The sequence below is a fragment of the Oncorhynchus keta genome, chromosome 4 (assembly GCF_023373465.1).
Source record: "Oncorhynchus keta strain PuntledgeMale-10-30-2019 chromosome 4, Oket_V2, whole genome shotgun sequence".
Taxonomy (NCBI): domain Eukaryota; kingdom Metazoa; phylum Chordata; class Actinopteri; order Salmoniformes; family Salmonidae; genus Oncorhynchus; species Oncorhynchus keta.
In genome coordinates this window covers 44,537,873-44,558,383 of record NC_068424.1, presented here as the reverse complement: position 1 = coordinate 44,558,383, position 20,511 = coordinate 44,537,873, and the positions used below count along the sequence as shown (strand labels likewise).

Here is a 20,511-nt window from a genome sequence, read left to right as displayed (position 1 = left end):
TATTCTTAATCCATTCCTTACTTAGATGTACGTGTATTTGGGGTATATGTTGTGAAACCGTTAGATATCACTGCACTGTCGGTGCTAGAAACACAAGCATTTCGCTACACCCGCAATAACATCTGCTAAACACGTGTACGTGACCAATAAAATGTGATTTGAAGTTCAAGTTGAGGAGTGTTGTGAAAGAGTAAGAACATTTCAGCGAGACAGCTTAAAAGAAAAATCCAATAACGGTAAGATAGTGGAATTTATTATCCTACTTGCTATGGGCGTCACGCTTGACATTCGGACCAGCGATGTCAGCCCCGAGAGCATGTTGAGTTAGACAGCACAGTGGGTTCGACAAGGATTTCGTACTGAGGAAAGCCGTATTGCATGCTCAAGAATGTGCTGGTTTTCATACCACTGCTGCCATTTGAGAAGATGAACACACTCCTAGCGCCATTCGAACAACTGACTCGAGAAATAAGCTAATCAACTGTGTCTGCAGCAGACGTGATACCATCTGTCAAGGCATTGAAACACCTGCTCAACAAAACTGCCGACACAGACCGTGGGGTTAACTTACAAAAGTACTCGAGGCTGTGAACAAGCGATTCGGTGGTATTCTCTCTGAGTCTCTTTACGGTGTTGCCACTATGCTCGATGCTAAGTACAACGCCTCTACTTCGATGCAGACAAGAAACACGGTTTACATGAAATGTTACATACACAGCTGGACAAGAAGGAAACGGACACAGTGACAATGCGCACAGAGGAAGAGAGGCCACGGACAGACAGAGCTGAAACTTCACTGCTTGACATGATGAAATCCTGGTTGAGAATGAAACGACTGAACAACGAAAAAGCACAGCAAGTAAGTGAAAGAAATAGGTTTTGATTATGTTTAACTGGTAATGGGGACATACGTGAATGCCAACAAAATAACTTTTTGGTCATTGTGGTGTGGTGTGCGTGTAACCTTTATTTAACTAAGCAAGTCATTTAAAAACAAATTCTTATTTACAATGACGGCCTACCCCGGCGAAACCCAGACGACGAAGGGCCAATTGTGCACTGCCCTATGGGACTCCCAATCACGACCAGATGTGATACAGCCTGGATTCGGACCAGGGACTGTAGTGACGCCTCTTGCACTGAGATGCAGTGCCTTAGACTCCTGCGTCAATGTGTGTGTGTTAACTATTTAACTGTACTAGAATGCTTAAAAGGCCGCTAAAATGTCAAATATCGGTTATTGGTATCATTTATTTTTGGCAAGGAAAATATTGCATATCGGTATCAGCCAAAAATGTCTCATCAGTGCATCCCTAGTTACTACATGACTCCATTGTGTTATTTCATAGGTTGTTATTTTGTCTTCAGCGAGGTCCGGAGGGCCACACTGAAAACGTGTTATATTTCCTTGACATCAACATTTTATGAAAATAGAATCCATTGTTTTGGGGATTTTCAATGCTTTCAAAAATCCCCAAAACTGTCAAGCTTTCATTCTGGTTGTTTTAGTGAGCTGGACACAGTCAATAAACTGTATAAATGTAGGCCCATTATCATTTCTACACAGTTTCGATTTGGTTTGAGTAATTTTCAAGTATATTGAGTTCATTTTCCCCAGCGACGGGATCCAATCCGGCCTGCGGGTGGTTTGAGTAATTATATTTTATTTTTTTATACACTACCGTTCAAAAGTTTGGGGTCACTCAGAAACGTCCTTGTTTTTGAAAGAAAATAACATTTTTCAAATTGATCAGATATACAGTGTAGACATTGTTATATTGTAAATGACTATTGTAACTGGAAACGACAGATTTTTTTATGGAATATCTACATAGGCATAAAGAGGCCCATTATCAGCAACCATCACTCCTGTGTTCCAATGGCACGCTGTGTTAGCTAATCCAAGTTTATCAGTTTAAAATGTAGGAAATAGTAAAAAAATAAAGAAAAACCCTTGATGAATGAGTGGGTGTCCAAACTTTTGACTGATACTGTATATCTGCATCAGTGGAGTCTTCTCAGAGGAGGAAAGGGAGGACCATTCTCCTCAGTGAATTTCATAAAAATACAAATAGTAAAACATTTAAAAAGTTGTCATTGTTAGATAAAACGATACTAAACATATTCACGTGACCAAATAATGTATTTAAACACACTGTTTTACAATGAAGGTCTAGAGTAGTCTCAACAGCACTCTGTAGGATAGCACCATGGTGTAGCCGGAGAACAGCTAGCTTCCGTCCTCCTCTGAGAATATTGACTTCAATACAAAACCTTGGAGGCTCATGTTTCTCACTCCCCTTCCATTGACTTACACAGTAATTACGACAACTTCCGGAGGACGTCCTCCAACCTATAAGAGATCTTGCAGCATGAACTGACATGTTATCCACCCAATCAAAGGATAAGATAATTAATCTAGAACTGAAAGCACAAGCTACAGCTATATAGCACTGCAGTGCATACAATGCAGTGAGTAGTTGACTCAAAGAGAGAGAAAGACAGTAGTTTAACAGTTTTGAACAAATTAACTTCTTCAAAAATGAAGAAAAGCAAGAGAGAGATAGCTATATTTCATACATTTTTTCTTTGCTACCAAATGCAATGAGCTAGTTTAGCCTACTCAAACACCCAGCTCAAACAGAGGGAAGCTATGTTAGCTTGCTGGCTATGACTATCCAACACAACACTGGAACTCTTCCAAGTCAAGGTAAGCTTTTGTTTTTACTAATTTTATTGCCCCCGGAGCCTGCCGGTGTAACTGCTAAAGTGCTTACTGAACTGCTTACTGATTGTACACTGTAACGTTACTCCATGATTGTAGCGGGTTTACTAACGCGTTAGTTCTATTAGCTATGAATATGTGGATGTCACTTAAAGGCATAAGGCAGCCCTCCGCACCTTTCTGATTCAGAGGAGTTGGGTTAAATGCGGAAGACACATTTCAGTTGAACGCAGTTGTACAATTGACTAGGTAGCCCTCTCTTTCTTTCTTTCTTTCTTTCTTTCTTTCTTTCTTTCTTTCTTTCTTTCTTTCTTTCTTTCTTTCTTTCTTTCTTTCTTTCTTTCTTTCTTTTTGTCTTTCTTTCTTTTTTTCTTTCTGTTGGCTATGACATTACTTTAGCTAATATGGTGACAACGACGTAGGCTGTGTGTAGTGGTTATCATATGATTTGGCATGGAATTTTTTTTTTCTTCACCTGCTCACACACAGCTGATGTGTTGTTCATTGAAGTCCACAAGTGGAGGGAAAAGGTGAGAGGAGGAGAGTGCATAGATGCGAGAAGGAATGCAATGTGGCTGTTATGAAAGTGAACTGTGTTTACGTGTGATCAGGGGTGTAATCAATCCGTCGATTCTGTTGAAAAATCTTTCTTAAACGGAAGCAAACGAAACGGGAATAAACATACCTGAATTTGTCCAATAGACAATAGACACTCTTGCCTGCATTAAGAGTGTGCAAGGCAGTACTGAATGTGTCACTATCTGTCCATCTGTCACTGTCTGTTTCCTCATATTCTTCTCTCAACCTATGTGCACCTACGTTGTAAACTTTGTTTCGTAGGGCTAGTTGTAGTAACCTCATGATGGGTATAGCCTAAACCTATCGATGTTACATTGAACTGGGTGAATGGAATATAAATGACAGTCATTCAATATGATGTAATAGAAATAAAGCCATGCTCATGAAAAAATAATGTGGGTTCTCCCTGATCAGTGTTTTTTGTTGCAGGGGAGGCCCTGAGTGGAACCAGTCAGGGGCCTCAGAGGGGTCACTCGAGTTTTTTCATACTCCGTTTAAACTTAATTCAACAGATCGAATTTGGCAAAGTCACATCCCTTGCTTTGTGTCACAAACATACAACAATCATAAACCATCAGCCCATATCCTTCACAAATTGCCCTGAGCCTCTGTGCTAAACACATACTGAAACCACAAATTTTAGCCTGTTTTGTTCCAGGGCTGTTCTAGGGCTATTGTTAGTTAATGACTTCAGTAAGACTTCAGCACAGCGAGTCCCAGAGAGAGCAAGGCCACTATAACTCACAGTTCCACATTACTCCAGGGGACCAAACAGGAAAGCAGCAGGCTACCTTCACTCCCCACGCAGGGAGGCTGGAGGGAGGGGAGGCCCTGTTCAGAGTTCCAACAAGACGAGGAGGACACAGAGGACGAGGTCCATGGAGGTCGATCAGGGCCAGTTCAGCCACCTCAGTCATCAACCGAGTAATTACCCTCCCTCCTCCACACACACACACACACACACACACACACACACACACACACACACACACACACACACACACACACACACACACACACACACACACACACACACACACACACACACACACACACACACACACACACACACACACAGTGCAGCTGCTCTCCTCACCCGCCCCATGGATCAGGCCGACCAAGGCCAGCACAGGAAGGGCTGGGGGCTCCGTCCCGCTCAGCGCTCCTCACAACTTCTCAGTCTTTCAGCATCACTGGACCGGAGCAGATTTATAGTGGTGCAGGCGGCAGGACGTCTATTTCAGCGGTCTCCTTGACGAGTGCTTTGGCAGAGAATGCCCGGTCTACAGTCCCCCAGCAGCCATCCCTCCTCAATCTCAACCAGAAGTATTTCGCAAAAGCTACACTGCCAAAGCCCTCTACCCCCCTCTCCAACCACCTTCCAGACAGAGTTCATTCTTTTACCACACAACCTCACACACTGACACACACACGCAACATTAATTTCTCATTGTGTCAGAGGGGGGTGAAACCCCCGACAGTGTGTGTAAAATAATTGAACACTGGATTAAATTACCGGCACTATAAACAAGCACCAGGGTGTAGTGTGACAGGAGCAGCCGGTAAAGAATCCTCCCTTTGTTCTCCTGAGGTTTGATATGAAACCTGACAGAAGAGCTGCTGGGGTTCTGTAATGCTAACAAGTCATAAATTGGCATTGTTACAATGCTCACTTGTACATTTTCATTTTGCATCGGTTACGTAAATGAAACCATATTCTTTTAATAACGCCAGGGCTGCCAGTCATGTCGGTTCTGTCAAATATAATCACATCTAGGGGCTAACGTGGGGCCAGTAGGCCTCCTGCATTACAATCCCTCTTAATGTGCACTGTGACTGTAGAATCAAGGCTAGGTCACACTACTAGACCAAGGTACCGGGGAAATGTTGTCGTCATTTTATATGGACATGTCTTAGTAACATTTCAGGGAGTATGTCTGATATGGGACAGGTTTGGAGTTATTCAGTTAACTGGCTAAGGTATGAAAGAATATAGAGAGCTACATATTCATTAAAGGAGTCACAGAGAATTGGACCATAAGGCATGTGTGTATGTAATGTAAGTGTGTGGACATTGACTAGGGATGAGATCAGATGCTCCTTGGCCCTACCGATGACGATGAGGGTGTAGTTGAGGGCGATGCTTCCGAAGCCGTTGGTGACACGGCACATGTACACACCCGCATCCCCCAGCTCCACCTCTTTGATCTTCAGGCTCTGTTTCAGCACCCGGTAGCGGCTCCAGCCCGGGTGGACATTACGCCCGTCCTTCACCCACAGGATCAGGGGAGGAGGGTCACCCTCTACGGGGCACGCCAGCCGCACCGTCTGCCCCAACCTCGCTGTCTGCCGTTCCTCCACCTGACGACTCACCCACGGGGGACCTGAGAGAGAGGCAGACAACGATCACATTATTTTTTTCTCTACAGCTTTTTTATATAAACAAATATCAGAATCATCTTTATTCGCCAAGTTCATTTACACATACTAGGTGATACGGTGCTGCTAGTGACAGGCGAGGTACGGTGAACATAGAGCTGTAAGAGAATGAGCAGTGGATAAACAAATATACAGTTTTAGCTACAGTATCAATATACGTCTATCTAAATGCAGAGAGGGGAACAGAGTGCAAATGGAGTATAGTGCAGTTATTTTGTGTGCAGTACACCCTTTGTCACATTGGATCATGATGTCGTGGTGTATAATCACAGACACAAGTGATAGTTTCTCCTTCAGGTACATTGTTTTGTGGATTACTTATTCAGAGGAGTTAGTCGCCAGACCTGGGCATCTGGTAAGATATACTAACGTTCTGCTAATGAAAATAGCCTGCAGTGGATGAGAGTCCGTGTTTGAATCATGCTCCAATGGCCTTGATGCTGGACAAACAGTTCAATTCATACAGCAAACACTGTCATTGGAATCATAGCATAGTTTCCTTTCATAATTCCCTCGATTTTTCATGACATTTCCATGTTATTCTATCAATGTGCCTTGCATAGCCTATTTGCTGGTTAAATCATTTAAATTAACCGACTATAATTCCACCATTCAAGAATATTCAGTACTGTATGTTTCATTTGCAGTTGAATTCAAACACACGTTGATGTTTTGCTGCACCTTGTAAATAAAACACCTTCGTTTATCATATGAAACATTCTATTCATTCTGTTGCTGCTGGCAACACAGGGTCTAATGACTTTGGGCAGGTGAGCCAGATGAACCATGGAAAATAAAATGGAATTAAAGAGGCAGACCTGCTTCCCCCTAACTAACACTAAGCCTGTCTCTGAGTCAACTGCTGTCTGACTCGGTGAGGGGGGCCCTGTGTCAACTTCACTCCACACACATGCATGCACGCACCCACACGCACACTGTACGTGCCCAGGCCCCCAGACACAGATGTGTAAGAAGGTGTGTATAGAACCGGGTTAGGCTACCCCAAGGGATCTTTCCTATCAGCAAAACAAACCAACTTGGGTACGCCTAAAGTCCACTCAAAAACATAAACCTTCTCAAGAAGAGCGAGGGGCAACTTTGGGGTCTTTTACTCAACTATTTGAGGGGGATTCTCTTTTTTTTTTATACGGTCCTTGCGTGCACAAGGTTCTTTTCATCCTGTTCATTCAGAACTCCGAGACTCCCATGAGAGCTCCCTTTCCATTTCCTCTGGCCCTCCTGAGCTGCCTCAGCACTGGGGCCCGGGTGTGTGTGTGTTGGACGGCAGTGGGCCGGGGTGTGTGTGTGTGTGTGTGTGTGTGTGTGTGTGTGTTGGACGGCACTTAGGTGGTGTGTGTGCGTGTTTGTGTGTATGTAAGTGTGTGTGTGTGCGTTGGACGGCACCGCTCATTCATGCCTGGTACTGTCACATCCTGTAACAGCACCAGCAGCTGCTGTGAGAACTGCCAAGATCATAGGAATCTAAAAACAAAACTCCCTCTAAAAAAAAGTATCTCTCTCTTTCGCTCTCTTTTCTCTCTCTTTCTCTCTCTGCGCTACACATCTCTGTGGAGGAGTGAAGTGTTTTCACCTGGTGTCTACTGGTTGACATCCAGGAAAGTGGCAGAAAAAGTAAAGATTGTTTTGGTGCTGGAATTAAATTACAGCACATTCCATAACGTTAGGCCGAGAGGGTTTCACTGACTGCACCAAGTATGGAATACAATTCCTCCGTCTCCATGAATAGAACATAAAGGTAGACATTAAAGACCTATTCCAGCAGGTTTGAATGTTAACACAGCATTCTCTCATAAACTGATCCTTACATTGACCTTCGCTAATTCACCTCACTGGGAAAAAGGTTGGCTTGAAGACATTCATACTGTATGTAAGATTTGGCTTAGTATTTGCTGGTTGGTTGGTGTCTGGTTGTCACACAAGTTGGCTCAGAGACTGGCGGATCGGCGTTGAAGTGGCCTGGGGAGCTGAGAGAACGGTGGAGAGGGGCGTTGGGCCGCTCTTGGGTGCTAACAGACACTACAACCCACTGTAGACACACCGAGGCTGGGGAATGGATGGGGGATGGAGGGGTGGACAGACAGAGACTCCTACTACCACTCTGTGAGCCTGACACACACACACACACACACACACACACACACACACACACACACACACACACACACACACACACACACACACTGCTGGGTGCTGAGAGAGATCAGAGACAAGTGCTCTAATGTAACAGGCCTGGGGGGATCGTAGGGCAGGGTGGGAGTGATATGACTGTCTGAGACTTGGTCATGGCCCTCCTAACGTATAGAGTGTGTGTGTGTGTGTGTGAGAGAGAGAGAGAGAGAGAGAAAGAGAGAGAGAGAGAGAGAGAGAGAGAGAGAGAGAGAGAGAGAGAGAGAGAGAGAGAGAGAGAGAGAGAGAGAGAGAGAGAGAGAGAGAGAGAGAGAGAGAGAGAGAGAGAGAAAGAGAAAGAGAAAGAGAGAACCTCCACTAATACACCCACCCAAGCCCCATCCTGCAACCTAAGAGCCATTCACCAGATGCTCCGCATGCTCTGCTGAAACCTAATGGTCTGAGCCTAAACCACACGGATAACAACAGTGAACACTATGGAACACAAAGCTTTGACTATCTCATGCTGGAATATACAAGGTCTGAGGTCATCTGTCTTTGGCCTGAAGAGCAGAAACCCAGATCACCAAAATACAGACATTGTCATCCTACAAGAATGACAATGTCTGTATGGTATAGAGGTTGCCCTCTAGGTTACAGGGAGTAGGTAGTCCCATCCACCAAACTACCAGGTGTGAAACAGGGAAGAGACTCAGACTGTTCATTTGGTATAAAGCAGACCTAACCCACTCTATTAAATTAATCAAAACAGGAGCATTTTACATCTGGTTAGAAATAAATAAGGAAATTGTAAAAAATGTAGCCATGTGTGCTACCTACATCCCCCCAATAGAATCCCCATACATTAACGATGACAGCTTCTGCATCCAAGAGGGGGAGATCAACCACTTCCAGACCCAGGGACATTTACTAGTCTGTGGCGACCTAAATGCCAGAACTGGACAAGAAACTGACGCTGTCATTCCCTCAGACAAACCATCAAACAGGCAAAGTGTCAATACACTAAGATTGAATCGTACTACATAGGTTCTGACTATCGTTGGATGGGGTAGGGCTTGCAAATTATTATGGACTAATGGACTACAAAGGGAAACCCAGCTGCGAGCTGCCCAGATGAGCTAAATGCCTTTTATGCTCAGTTTAAGGCAAGCAACACTGAAGCATGTATCAGAGCACCGGCTGTTCTGGAAGTTTACATACACTAAGTTGACTGTGCCTTTAAATAGCTTGGAAAATTCCAGAAAATTATGTCATGGCTTTAGAAGCTTCTGATAGGCTAATTGACATCATTTGAGTCAATTGGAGGTGTACCTGTGGATGTATTTCAAGGCCTACCTTCAAACTCAGTGCCTCTGTTTGACATCATGGGAAAATCAAAAGAAATCAGCCAAGACCTCAGAAACCTCCACAAGTCAGGTTCATCCTTGGGAGGAATTTCCAAACGCCTGAAGGTACCATGTTCATCTGTACAAATAATAGTATGCAAGTATAAACACCATGGGACCACGTAGCCGTCATACCGCTCAGGAAAGAGACCTGTTCTGTGTCCTAGAGATGAATGTACTTTGGTGCAAAAAGTGCAAATCAATCCCAGAACAACAGCAAAGGACCTTGTGAAGATGCTAGAGGAAAACAATTTAAAGGCAATGCTACCAAATACTAATTGAGTGTATGTAAACTTCTGACCCACTGGGAATGTGATGAAAGAAATAAAAGCTGAAATAAATCATTCTCTCTACTATTATTCTGACATTTCACATTCTTAAAATAAAGTGGTGATCCTAACTGACCTAAGACAGGGAATTTTTACTAGGATTAAATGTCAGGAATTGTGAAAAACTGAGTTTAAATGTATTTGGCTATGGTGCACGTATACTTCCGACTTCAACTGTATATACTAGGCGGTGTCAGAGGAAGGCCCAAAAAATTGTCAGACTCCAGTCACCCAAGTCATAGTAAGCATTTCACACCTGTTCTATTCAGTGCACGTGACAAATACAATTTGATTAACTTAGAGAAGAGTCCCATCAGCAAGCTGGTCCTGGGGCTCTGTTCACAAACACAAACAGATTCTACAGAGCTCAGGAAAAGCAGCCCAATTAGACCCACACAAATCATGAGAGAACTCGACACATTTCAAAGAACAAACCAAAAAACATTGGCTTTGGCAATGTAAACCTGTTTCCCCTGTGGATAAAGCCTTTTGAATTGAATTGAGCTAGAGAAGGGGGGGAGGCAATCCATTTACTGAGATAAGGAATAAGGGCAGTGTGGTGTGTGAGAGGAGGGAATGTTGTCTTTTTTTACACATATACATATACATATACATTTGCCATACTTTTTTAAAATTATGTTTCACATAAATTCTGAACCTGTCTAATCGCATAGTATCGACAGTTGTAAGTTAAATATTTTTTTACTGAAAGTATTTTTATATAGTTGATTGATTGACTATGGTTTTCCAAATCTCCAGTGCTATTTTTATGGCAAATTTTTTAGATAGACCTGTGACCAGGAAGAAGCTGCATAGAGGCAATACCAAAATAATTGATCTAATCATTCTGTCTCTTCATAGCAAAATCTGCAGAGCTGACATGGTTGTTTGCCCCATCCACATAATGTTCTGTTTGTGGCACCAATTTTGTATAATAATTTAAATTGAAAAACTCTTAAGTTTTGACTCAGGTGTTGTTTTGCTTATCAGTTCATAAACCACGTGCCAAGGAATCGGCACATCGAAAATCTCATCTCAACTATTTTGCAACCTGTATTGTGCCTCGGTCAACATTTTGGTTCTCAAGTAAAACTGATAGATTTTTTTATTTATGAAAATAATATTGTTGTCAATTTTGGTCTTTAACAAAGGGCAAACAAACAATTTCCCTACCTTCTCCCTTCTCCCCTTTCCACTTTTCTCCTCCATTTTTGCAGTAATGCTGCAATCAGTTGGTTGTCATTTTGGATAGAGCATCCATTTCCATACTATATGTTTGTTAACTGCACGTGACATAACTCTACCTTTTCTATTCATAATATCATTAACAAATATAATTCCTTAAGAAAAATAATCCATAAAGATTTTTTTACTTTTATCAATTAGTATATTTGAATTTAACCATATTATTTGTTTGGTCTTTTCTGGAGGATGAAACTGGAATTGCAACCAGCTTTGTATGTGTCACGCCCTGACCTTAGTTATATATGTTTTCTGTATTATTTTGGTCAGGTCAGGGTGTGATGAGGGTGGGTAGACATGTATGTGTTTTGCCATGTCTAGGGTTTTTGTATGTTTATGGGTTTTCTCTGGTCTAGGGGTTTATATGTCTATGGTTGCCTAGATTGGTTCTCAATCGGAGGCAGCTGTTTATTGTTGTCTCTGATTGGGGACCATATTTAGGTAGCCATATTCCTTGGACAGTTTGTGGGTTATTGTCTACGTGTAGTTACCTATTTCAGCACTCGTTGTTTATAGCGTCACGTTCGTTTTTGGTTAGTTTGTTTAAGTGTTCTTTCTTTGTTAATAATAAAAGAAGAATGTATTCTAATCATGCTGCGCCTTGGTCTCCTCTAGACGACGAACGTGACAGAATAACCCACCAAAAAAGGACCAAGCAGCGTGCCAAAGAGGAGTGGACATCTTGGACCCGGGAGAAAGAGGAGTGGAGGACATCCTGGACCTGGGAGGAGGTAATGGCAGGGACAAGACCCTGCCATGGAAGCAGCTGGAGAAAGCACAGGAGGAACGGAGACGATATGAGGGTACACGGCGAGCATGAAAGCCTGAGAGGCAGCCCCAAGATTTTTACGGGGGGGGGGGCACCCGAGGAGATTGGCTGAGTCAGGTAGGAGACCTGAGCCACTCCTCATACTTACCGTGGGGAGCGTGTAACTGGTCAGGCACCGTGTTAAGCAGAGATGCGCACCGTGTTAAGCAGAGATGCGCACGGTGTCTCCAGTGTGCTATTCTAGCCCAGGGCGCACTATTCCAGCTCCTCGCATTGGCCGGGCTAGAAGGAGGATGCCTGCTCAGCGATCCTGGTCTCCAGTATACCTCTTCGGACCAGGATATCCTGCGCCGGCTCTACGTTCTGTGTCTCCGGTGAGTCTGCACAGCCCAGTGCATCCTGTGCCAGTACCCTTCATTTGCAGGGCGAAAATAAACATCCAGCCGGGACAGGTTGTGTCAGCTCTACACTCCAGACATCCAGTGCGCCTCCACAGTCCAGTACGTCCTGTGCCTGCTCCCCGCACTCGCCCTGAGGTGTGTGTCCCCAGTCCGGTACAACCAGTGCTGGCACCATGCACCAGGCCTACAGTGCGCCTCGGCAGTCCAGAGCGTCCGGCGACGGTACCCAGTCCAGAGCGTCCGGCGACGGTACCCAGTCCAGAGCGTCCGGCGACGGTACCCAGTCCAGAGCGTCCGGCGACGGTACCCAGTCCAGAGCGTCCGGCGACGGTACCCAGTCCAGAGCGTCCGGCGACGGTTCACAGACAGGAAACTCTGGCGACGGTACCCAGTCCAGAGCGTCCGGCGACGGTTCACAGACCAGAAACTCTGGCGACGGGCCACAGCCCGGGGTCTCAAGCGACAGTCCCCAGTCCAGAACATCTAGTGATGATCCACGCAGCGAGGGTCCCCAGTCCGGGGCCTATGGCGACGATCCACGGGTCAGTTTATGTCTATGGTTGCCTAGATTGGTTCTCAATCATAGGCAGCTGTTTATCGTTGTCTCTGATTGGGGACCATATTTAGGTAGCCATATTCCTTGGATAGTTTGTGGGTTATTGTCTGTGTAGTTGCCTGTTTCAGCACTCGTTGTTTTTAGCTTCTCGTTCGTTTTTGTTTTTCGTTAGTTTGTTTTAAGTGTTCTTCGTTAATAAAAGAATGTATTCTAATCACCCTGCGCCTTGGTCTCCTCTATATGAAGAACGTGACAGTATGGCTTGTTTTATAAAAGGGCGATATTTTAGAAAGGTTTTCAATTAACTGAAAGTGAGGTGGTAATCTGGATAAAGGCAATTTTTGAACAAGGGTTGAGCAATTCTGATAAACCCGAACTGGTTCTCCAGTAGGTTAAAGTATAACTTTTGTATGACTGATGCTTTTAGTGAGGTTTAATGCTTTAATATTTAATAATTTTAGCCCCCCAACTCATATTCATTATATAAATAAGCACATTTTGTCTGGCTTGCCATTCCAAATAAAGTTAAATTGTTTTTGCACAAATAATTTAAAATATAAATATTTCTGCATGGCAGGGCAATAAGTAAATAGGTAAACTGGAATATGACTAAAGAATTACAGGCTGATTTTTTTTCCATAAATGGACAGTATTTAATTTTCCATGGTGGCAAGATTCTAACTATTTTTGTTAACTTTCTGTATAAAAAAAAATTGTAGGTTCTTTTATAGCTCCAGCTGGACTGGGACTTGGCGAGTGACCTGACTGACCACTGGCTCCACAAAGGCAGCTCCTTCCTTCTATAGAGCCCTGCACATAGAGCCCTGTTCCTAGATCCCTGCTTATAGACTCCTACTCCTAGACCACTGCTCCAGCTCTGGAAATGATATAAACAGCCTCCCTCCTTATTGAAATCTAATAAACAGGGGCTCTGACTGCTGCATCCCACCAAGTCCACTGCTTGCTTTCTGAACTTAAACACACTGCAGGGTGTTCTCTGTCCAATAGCGACAGGGCGGTGTAAGCATGGAGTGACTCACACAGACACATTTTACATTACATTTACATTACATTTAAGTCATTTAGCAGACGCTCTTATCCAGAGCGACTTACAAATTGGTGCATTCACCTTATGACATCCAGTGGAACAGCCACTTTACAATAGTGCATCTAAATCTTTTAAGGGGGGGGTGAGAAGGATTACTTTATCCTATCCTAGGTATTCCTTAAAGAGGTGGGGTTTCAGGTGTCTCCGGAAGGTGGTGATTGACTCCGCTGTCCTGGCGTTGTGAGGGAGTGTGTTCCACCATTGGGGAGCCAGAGCAGCGAACAGTTTTGACTGGGCTGAGCGGGAACTGTACTTCCTCAGTGGTAGGGAGGCGAGCAGGCCAGAGGTGGATGAACGCAGTGCACACACTCACACAGATGTGTAGCGGCATTGATTTGAAATTAATGTCAGGCTTGACCTCTCTCTTTCCTCATTTGACTTGTTAAATGTCCTCAAAGTCTTCCCCAGTTGCTTTAATCTAAGTTTAAGGGATCCACAGACAGACATGTATATGCTGGTTGTTGAGCTGACGAGCTGAGAACCCTAACTCCAACCATAGATGGGCTTTTGAATGGCAAATACCCTGACAGGCAGACCCCACAGTGCCACGACCTACAGTATACAACAGCATATTATTCCAGACATGTAACGGCATCAATAAAAACAAAGGTAATTTATATTTTACATTTTATTCATATAGCATACGCTCTTATCCAGAGCGATTTGCAGTTAGTACGTTAATCTTAAGATGGCTAGGTGGGACAACCACATATCACAGGCATAGAAAGTACATTTTTCCTCAAGAAAGTAGCTATCAGAGTCAGAGCTAGGATCAAGTGTAATTTTTTTTGGGGGGGGGGGTTGGGGAGGTGAGGAGGATTATTTAAAAATACTCTTTGGAGAGGTAGGGTTTTAGATGTTTTCAGAAGATGGGCAGGGACCCTGCTGCCCTAGCTTCTGGGGGAAGCTGGTTCCACCATTGGAGTACCAGGACAGAGAAGAGCTTAGACTGGGTGAGCGGGAGCTGCCCTCCCATAGGGGTGGGAGGGCCAAGGGACCTGAGGTGGCAGAATGGAGTGCTCTGGTTGGGGTGTAGGGTTTGAGCATAGACTAAAGGTAGGGAGGGGAAGTTACTCTTGCTGTTCCGTAGGTAAGCACCATGGTCTTGTAGTGTAGTTCAGGGGAATCTAATCACAACAGCTGGAACCATCCAAGACATTTAATCTGTGTAAGACAGAGGGAGGACCCCTAACCTATGGATAACCAGGGATCACTGTAAAGCGTCACTGTGCTTGTCCGCTCGTGGCCCACTCTGTCTTAGACATCTTGATAGGGGTTTTTGATTTCAGGGAGGATTTATGGGGAAGGGAGGCCTCCCCAGAACCGCAGCCCCAGAAAAGCTTTGAAGCTGAGGCAGAGTCACGAGGAACAGTGCTGGGCTGGTGTTGTACGTAAGAGCTTCAAACAGACCTCGACAGCGCTCTGCCTAGATAAATTATTATGGTAAAATAAGTAGCAGAGCTTTGAGATGAGGGGGAGAGAGAGAGAGGAAACACTAAAACAGAAATACACTAAGAAAAAAGAAGGAACAGCATGTCAGAAAACAGCTCAATGTGATTGAAGAATCCATAGAATCAAGTCACTTCTGGAAAAATTGGAACACACTAAACAACAAGGCGGTCGTCAGTGAACAGGGAGTAGAGGAGGGGACTAAGCACACACCCCTGAGGGGCCCCAGTGTTGATAGTCAGCGTGGCAGTTGTGTTGTTGCCTACCCTCACCACCTGGGGCCGGCCCATCAGGAAGTCCAGGATCCAGTTGCAGAGGGAGGTGTTCAGTCCGAGGGTCCTGAGCTTAGTGATGAGCTTGGAGGGAACAATGTTGTTGAATGCTGAGCTGTAGTCAATGAACAGCATTCTTACATACGTATTCCCTTTGTCCAGGTGGGTGAGGGCAGTGTGGAGTGCAATACAGATTACATCAGCTGTGGATTTGTTGGGACGGTATGCGAATTGGAGTGGGTCCAGGGTGTCTGGGAGAATGGTGTTGATGAAAGCATTTCATGGCTATAGATGTGTGTGCTACTGGGCGATAGTCATTTAGGCAGGTTAACTTGGCATTCTTGGGCACAGGGACTATGGTGGTCTGCTTGAAACAAGTTGGTATTACAGAACGGGTCAAGGATAGTTTGAAAATATCAGTGAAGGCTGGGCCTCCCGAGAGGCGCAGCAGTCTAAGGCACTGCACCGCAATGCTAGAGGCGTCACTACAGACCCGGGATCGAACCCGGGCTGTATCACAACCGGCCATGTTCGGGAGTCCTACAGTACGGCCCACATATGGCCAAGCGTTGTCGGGGTTAAGGGAAGGTTTGGCCGGGGGGCTTTACTTGGCTCATGGCACTCTAGCGACACCTTGTGGCGTGCCGGGCACCTGCGGGCTGAACTTGGTCGTCAGGTGAACAGTGTTTCCTCCGACATATTGGTGCGGCTTACTTCCGGGTTTAGCGGAAGTGTTAAGAAGCACGGTTTTGGTGGGTCATGTTTCAGAGGACGAGCTTGACAAGATACAAATCTGTCGTTCTGCCCCTGAACGGGCAGTTAACCCACTAGGCCGTCATTGAAAATAAGAATTTGTTCTTAACTGACTTGCCTAGTTAAATAAAGGTAAAATATATATATATATATTTTAAACTCGACCGTAGCCTCCCGAGGCCGTTGGGGAGTTGCAGAAATGAGACAGTATTGATATTGGCGAGGAAAAGGGGGTAAATAAATAAAAATAAATACATAATGTCAGTGAATGCTCTGAGCACTCATCATGGTATTCCGTCTTGAACTGAAATAAGTTCCTGCCAAGGTGCCCTCCATCTTGAGTTTGATCTGTAGCTATGAACTCATTCAGAGAGCAACCCTGCTTATCTCTGTACTCATATCCTGGCATGGCAGGGGGGCATTAGACCAAACAATGATAGATCTCAGTCTAGTGTGTGGAATTCAGGTTCCTTATCACCCATGAGAGATTACGCAGTTGGAGTCAGAGGAGACAAGAGGAGGGCTTGGTAAACAGAGCTAAGTAAACAATCCCGCTGTTTACCTCTGGTTTACCCCAGTGTTTCTCACTCCCACTCTTCTCAATCAAACACCCACCCAGTCACTCCTCACTAGTAGTGACCCCTGCATGCATTCCCGCTGTCCTCCTACCTATCTCTTAATCAGGCTATTTGTGATGTTAAGGTCCCATATCCACTTCCCATAGGTCTTCTTCAGTCACTCTGATACCTTTCTCATCTCTATTGAGTGACATCTACTTGACATCTACTCGTGTGCACAAGCGGTTTGCTGATGTCAACATTGTGAACAGAGTGCCCCATGGTGACAGTGGGGTTATGGTATAGGCAGGCATAAGCTACCATCAACGAACACAATTAAATTTAATCTATGGCAATTTGAATGCACAGAGATACAGTGACGAGATCCTTAAACACATTGTCGTAACATACATCCGCTGCAATCACCTCATGTTTCAGCATGATAATGCACGGCCCCATGTCGCAAGGATCTGTATGCAATTCCTGGAAGATGAAAATGTCCCAGTTCTTCCTAGGCCTGCATACTCACCAGACATGTCACCCATTGAGCATGTTTGGGATGCTCTGGTTTGACGTGTACGACAGGGTGTACCAGTTCCCGCTAATATCCAGCAACTTTGTACAGCCATTCCACAGGCCACAATCTACAGCTTGATTAACTGTCGCGCTGCATGAGCCAAATGGTTGTGACTGTTTTTTTTATCCACGCCCCTACCTTATTTTATAAGGTAACATATGACCAACATATGCATATATGTATTCCTAGTAATATGAAATCCATAGGGCCTAAGTAATTTTTTTCAATTGACTGATTTCATAATATCAAGTGTAACTCAGTCAAATCTTTGAAATTGTTGCATGTTGCATTTATATTTTTGTCCAATGTATATGAAAGTCACCTTTACTTTAATACTTCCAACACCATCAGGCTTGATTGAGTGAGCTGTTTCGTGTTGCCTGCCTGTATATCTATAAACCTTAATATATTTCATAACATCTTTCTTGGTCAGTAGGTACTGTACCTAACATAACAAAAGGAGGTGGTATTTTCGACACAGTCACTCATATAGATATAGAGGTCTATAGAGCATCCCTGTGGAATGCCTTCAACACCTTGTAGAGTCCATTCCCTGACGAATTGAGGCTGTTCTGAGGGCAAAAGGGGGGGGTATGCAACTCAATATTAGGGAGGTGAATATATATTATTTTAATAGCAGGACACTGTAAAGTCCATTATCCCCCCGAAGAGTATGAATTAGGCTGTTTGAGAAGGTTTGAATCCTAAGCAAGCTGCCTACACATTGTTGGAAGACAGTGGAGGCTGCTGAGGGGAGGACGGATCCTAATAATGGCTGGTATATTTGATACCATTCCACCAATTCCACTCCAGCCATTACCACGAGCCCATCCTCCCCAATTAAGGTGCCACCAACCTCCTGTGTTGGAAGTACATAAGACCAACATAGCTACTGTAGTAGGTCAAAGCTGTGTGCTGGAAAACCTTGGTAGAGTATGGGTGAAATTCTTTTCTTTTTTGTCTTCAAACCAATGCTGCCTTTTTAAATTTTCATGGTTTTTACCCCGGAAGGTGATTTATACAACTATCACGTTTCAGGAGAAGACCCAGATGCAGACAGTGTTGAAGTAACAAACGTTTATTACTAGAACAGGGGGCAGGCAAAACGACAGGTCAAGGGCAGGCAGAGGTCAGTAATCCAGATCAGATTCCATAAGGTACAGACAGCAGGCAGTCTCGGGGTCAGGGCAGGCAGAGGTCAATAATCCAGGGTGGTGTGACAAGGTACAGAACGGCAGGCAGGCTCAGGGTCAGGGCAGGCAGAATGGTCAAAACCGGGAAAACTAGAATACAGGAACTAGAAAAAGACAGGAGCAAGGGGGGAAATGCTAGGCTTGACAAACTAAACAAACTGGCAACAGACAGAACAAAGGTATAAATACACTGGGGGTGGAAGATGGGCGACACCTGGAGGGGGGTGGAGACAAGCACAAAGACAGATGAAACAGATCAGGGTGTGACAGTACACCCCCCCTCTAGGGGCGCCACCTGGCGTCCTACCTGAAAGCATACCTGGTTGACCGGGGTGCCGGCGTTGGAAATCAGCAATGAGGCCTGGGTCCAGGATGTCCCTGGCGGGGACCCAGAACCTCTCCTCCAGGCCATAACTCTCCCAGTCAACAGGTACTGGAATCCCCTGCCCCAAGGTCGAATCTTCAGGAGACGCCTCACCGTGTACTCCGGTTGGACGTCAATGAAACAGGGGAGAGGGGTGGGCGTGGAAACAGGAGAGAAAGGGCTGTGAGACATTGGTTTGATCCTAGACACATGAAAAGTGGGATGTATACAGAGGGTACGGGGCAACAGAAGACGAACAGCAGAGGGGCTAATGATCTTGTAGATGGGGAAAGGGCCGATAAACCGGGGGGAAAGTTTGCGGGACTCCACCCGGAGGGGCAGATCTCGGGTGGACAGCCATATCCTCTGCCCAAGACGATACCGGGGAGCCGGGGTCCGGTGGCGGTCCGCTTGTCGTTGATACCTGGAGGTAGTCTCGGGAAGAGCCGACTGGACTGTCTTCCAGGTACGACAACAGCAGTGGACAAACATCTGGGCTGAGGGTATGCCAACCTCTTCCTCTTTCTCCGGAAAGAGCGGGGGCTGATAACCGAGGGAACACTCAAAGGGTGAGAGACCCATGGCAGAGCAAGGAACGGTGTTGAAGGGCATATTCGACCCACCCTAGTTGCTGGCTCCAGGTGGTGGGGTTGGCGGAGACCAGGTAGCGAAGAGTCATCTCCAGGTCTTGGTTGGCTCGCTCCGACTGGCCGTTGGAGTGGGGGTGGAACCCAGAGGACAGGCTGGCCGACAACCCAATGAGTGTGAAGAACACCTTCCAGAACAGGGGCGACAACTGAGGACCCCGGTCGGAGACTATGTCCATTGGGAGTCCATGGATCTGGAAGACATGCTGCACCATGAGATGGTCCATCTCTTCAGCAGAGGGTAGCTTGCGTAGAGGATTGAAGTTGGAAGTCCACTACTGTCAGGATGGCGGTGTTGCCATCAGACGGGGGGAGACCCGTGACAAAGTCCAGGGATATGTGAGACCAGGGATGGTGCGGAACAGGCAGAGGTTGAAGGAGACCAGCCGGAGCTTGCCGGGGAGTCTTGTTCTGCGCACAGATCGTGCATGCTGAGATGAATGTGGAGATATCAGGAACCATGGTAGGCCACCAAAAGCATTGTCACTCAAATGCCAGGGTCTGACGGGAGCCTGGGTGGCAGGCAAGCTTGGAGGAGTGGGCCCACTCCAGGACCGAGGAGCGGACAGTGCCAGGAGCAAACATCCGGTTATCTGGGTCCCCCCTTGGGTTTGGCTGGGAAATCTGCACCTCACGAACATGCTTCCCTATTCCCCAGCTGAGTGCCGTCAGCAGGCACGAGGTGGGAAGGATGGCCTCTGGTTCCGTGCGTGTAGCCGCGGGGCTATAACGGCGTGAAAGCGCATCCGGCTTGATATTCTTGGATCCCAGTCGGTATGAGAGGGAGAAGTTGAACCAGGTGAAATGCAGGGCCCACCTAGCTTCACTGGAATTGAGACGCTTGGCGGTGCAGAGATATTCCAGGTTCTTGTGGTCTGTCCACACAATTAACAGATGTTCTGCCCCCTTCAGCCAGTAACCTCCACTCCTCCAATGCCATCTTCACCGTGAGAAGCTCACGTTTCCCCACATCGTAGTTCCTCTCCGTGGCGTTGAGGCGATGGGAGAAGAAGGCGCA

General features: G+C 45.6%; 1 protein-coding gene across 3 annotated transcripts in view; it reads right to left on the bottom strand.

Moving 5' to 3' along the window:
- The window catches only part of LOC118375332 (fibroblast growth factor receptor-like 1), a 57,626-nt gene that overhangs the window by 20,785 nt on the left and 16,330 nt on the right, over positions 1-20,511 (bottom strand). For 2 of the 3 annotated variants that reach the window (XM_035761843.2, XM_035761852.2), the window contains exon 3: positions 5,416-5,688. In XM_035761843.2, coding sequence (XP_035617736.1) covers positions 5,416-5,688 — 273 coding nt within the window. Of the gene's footprint in view, positions 1-5,415; positions 5,689-18,789; positions 18,934-20,511 lie in introns of those variants that run through there. The other variant, XM_035761860.2, reaches the window with a different exon arrangement.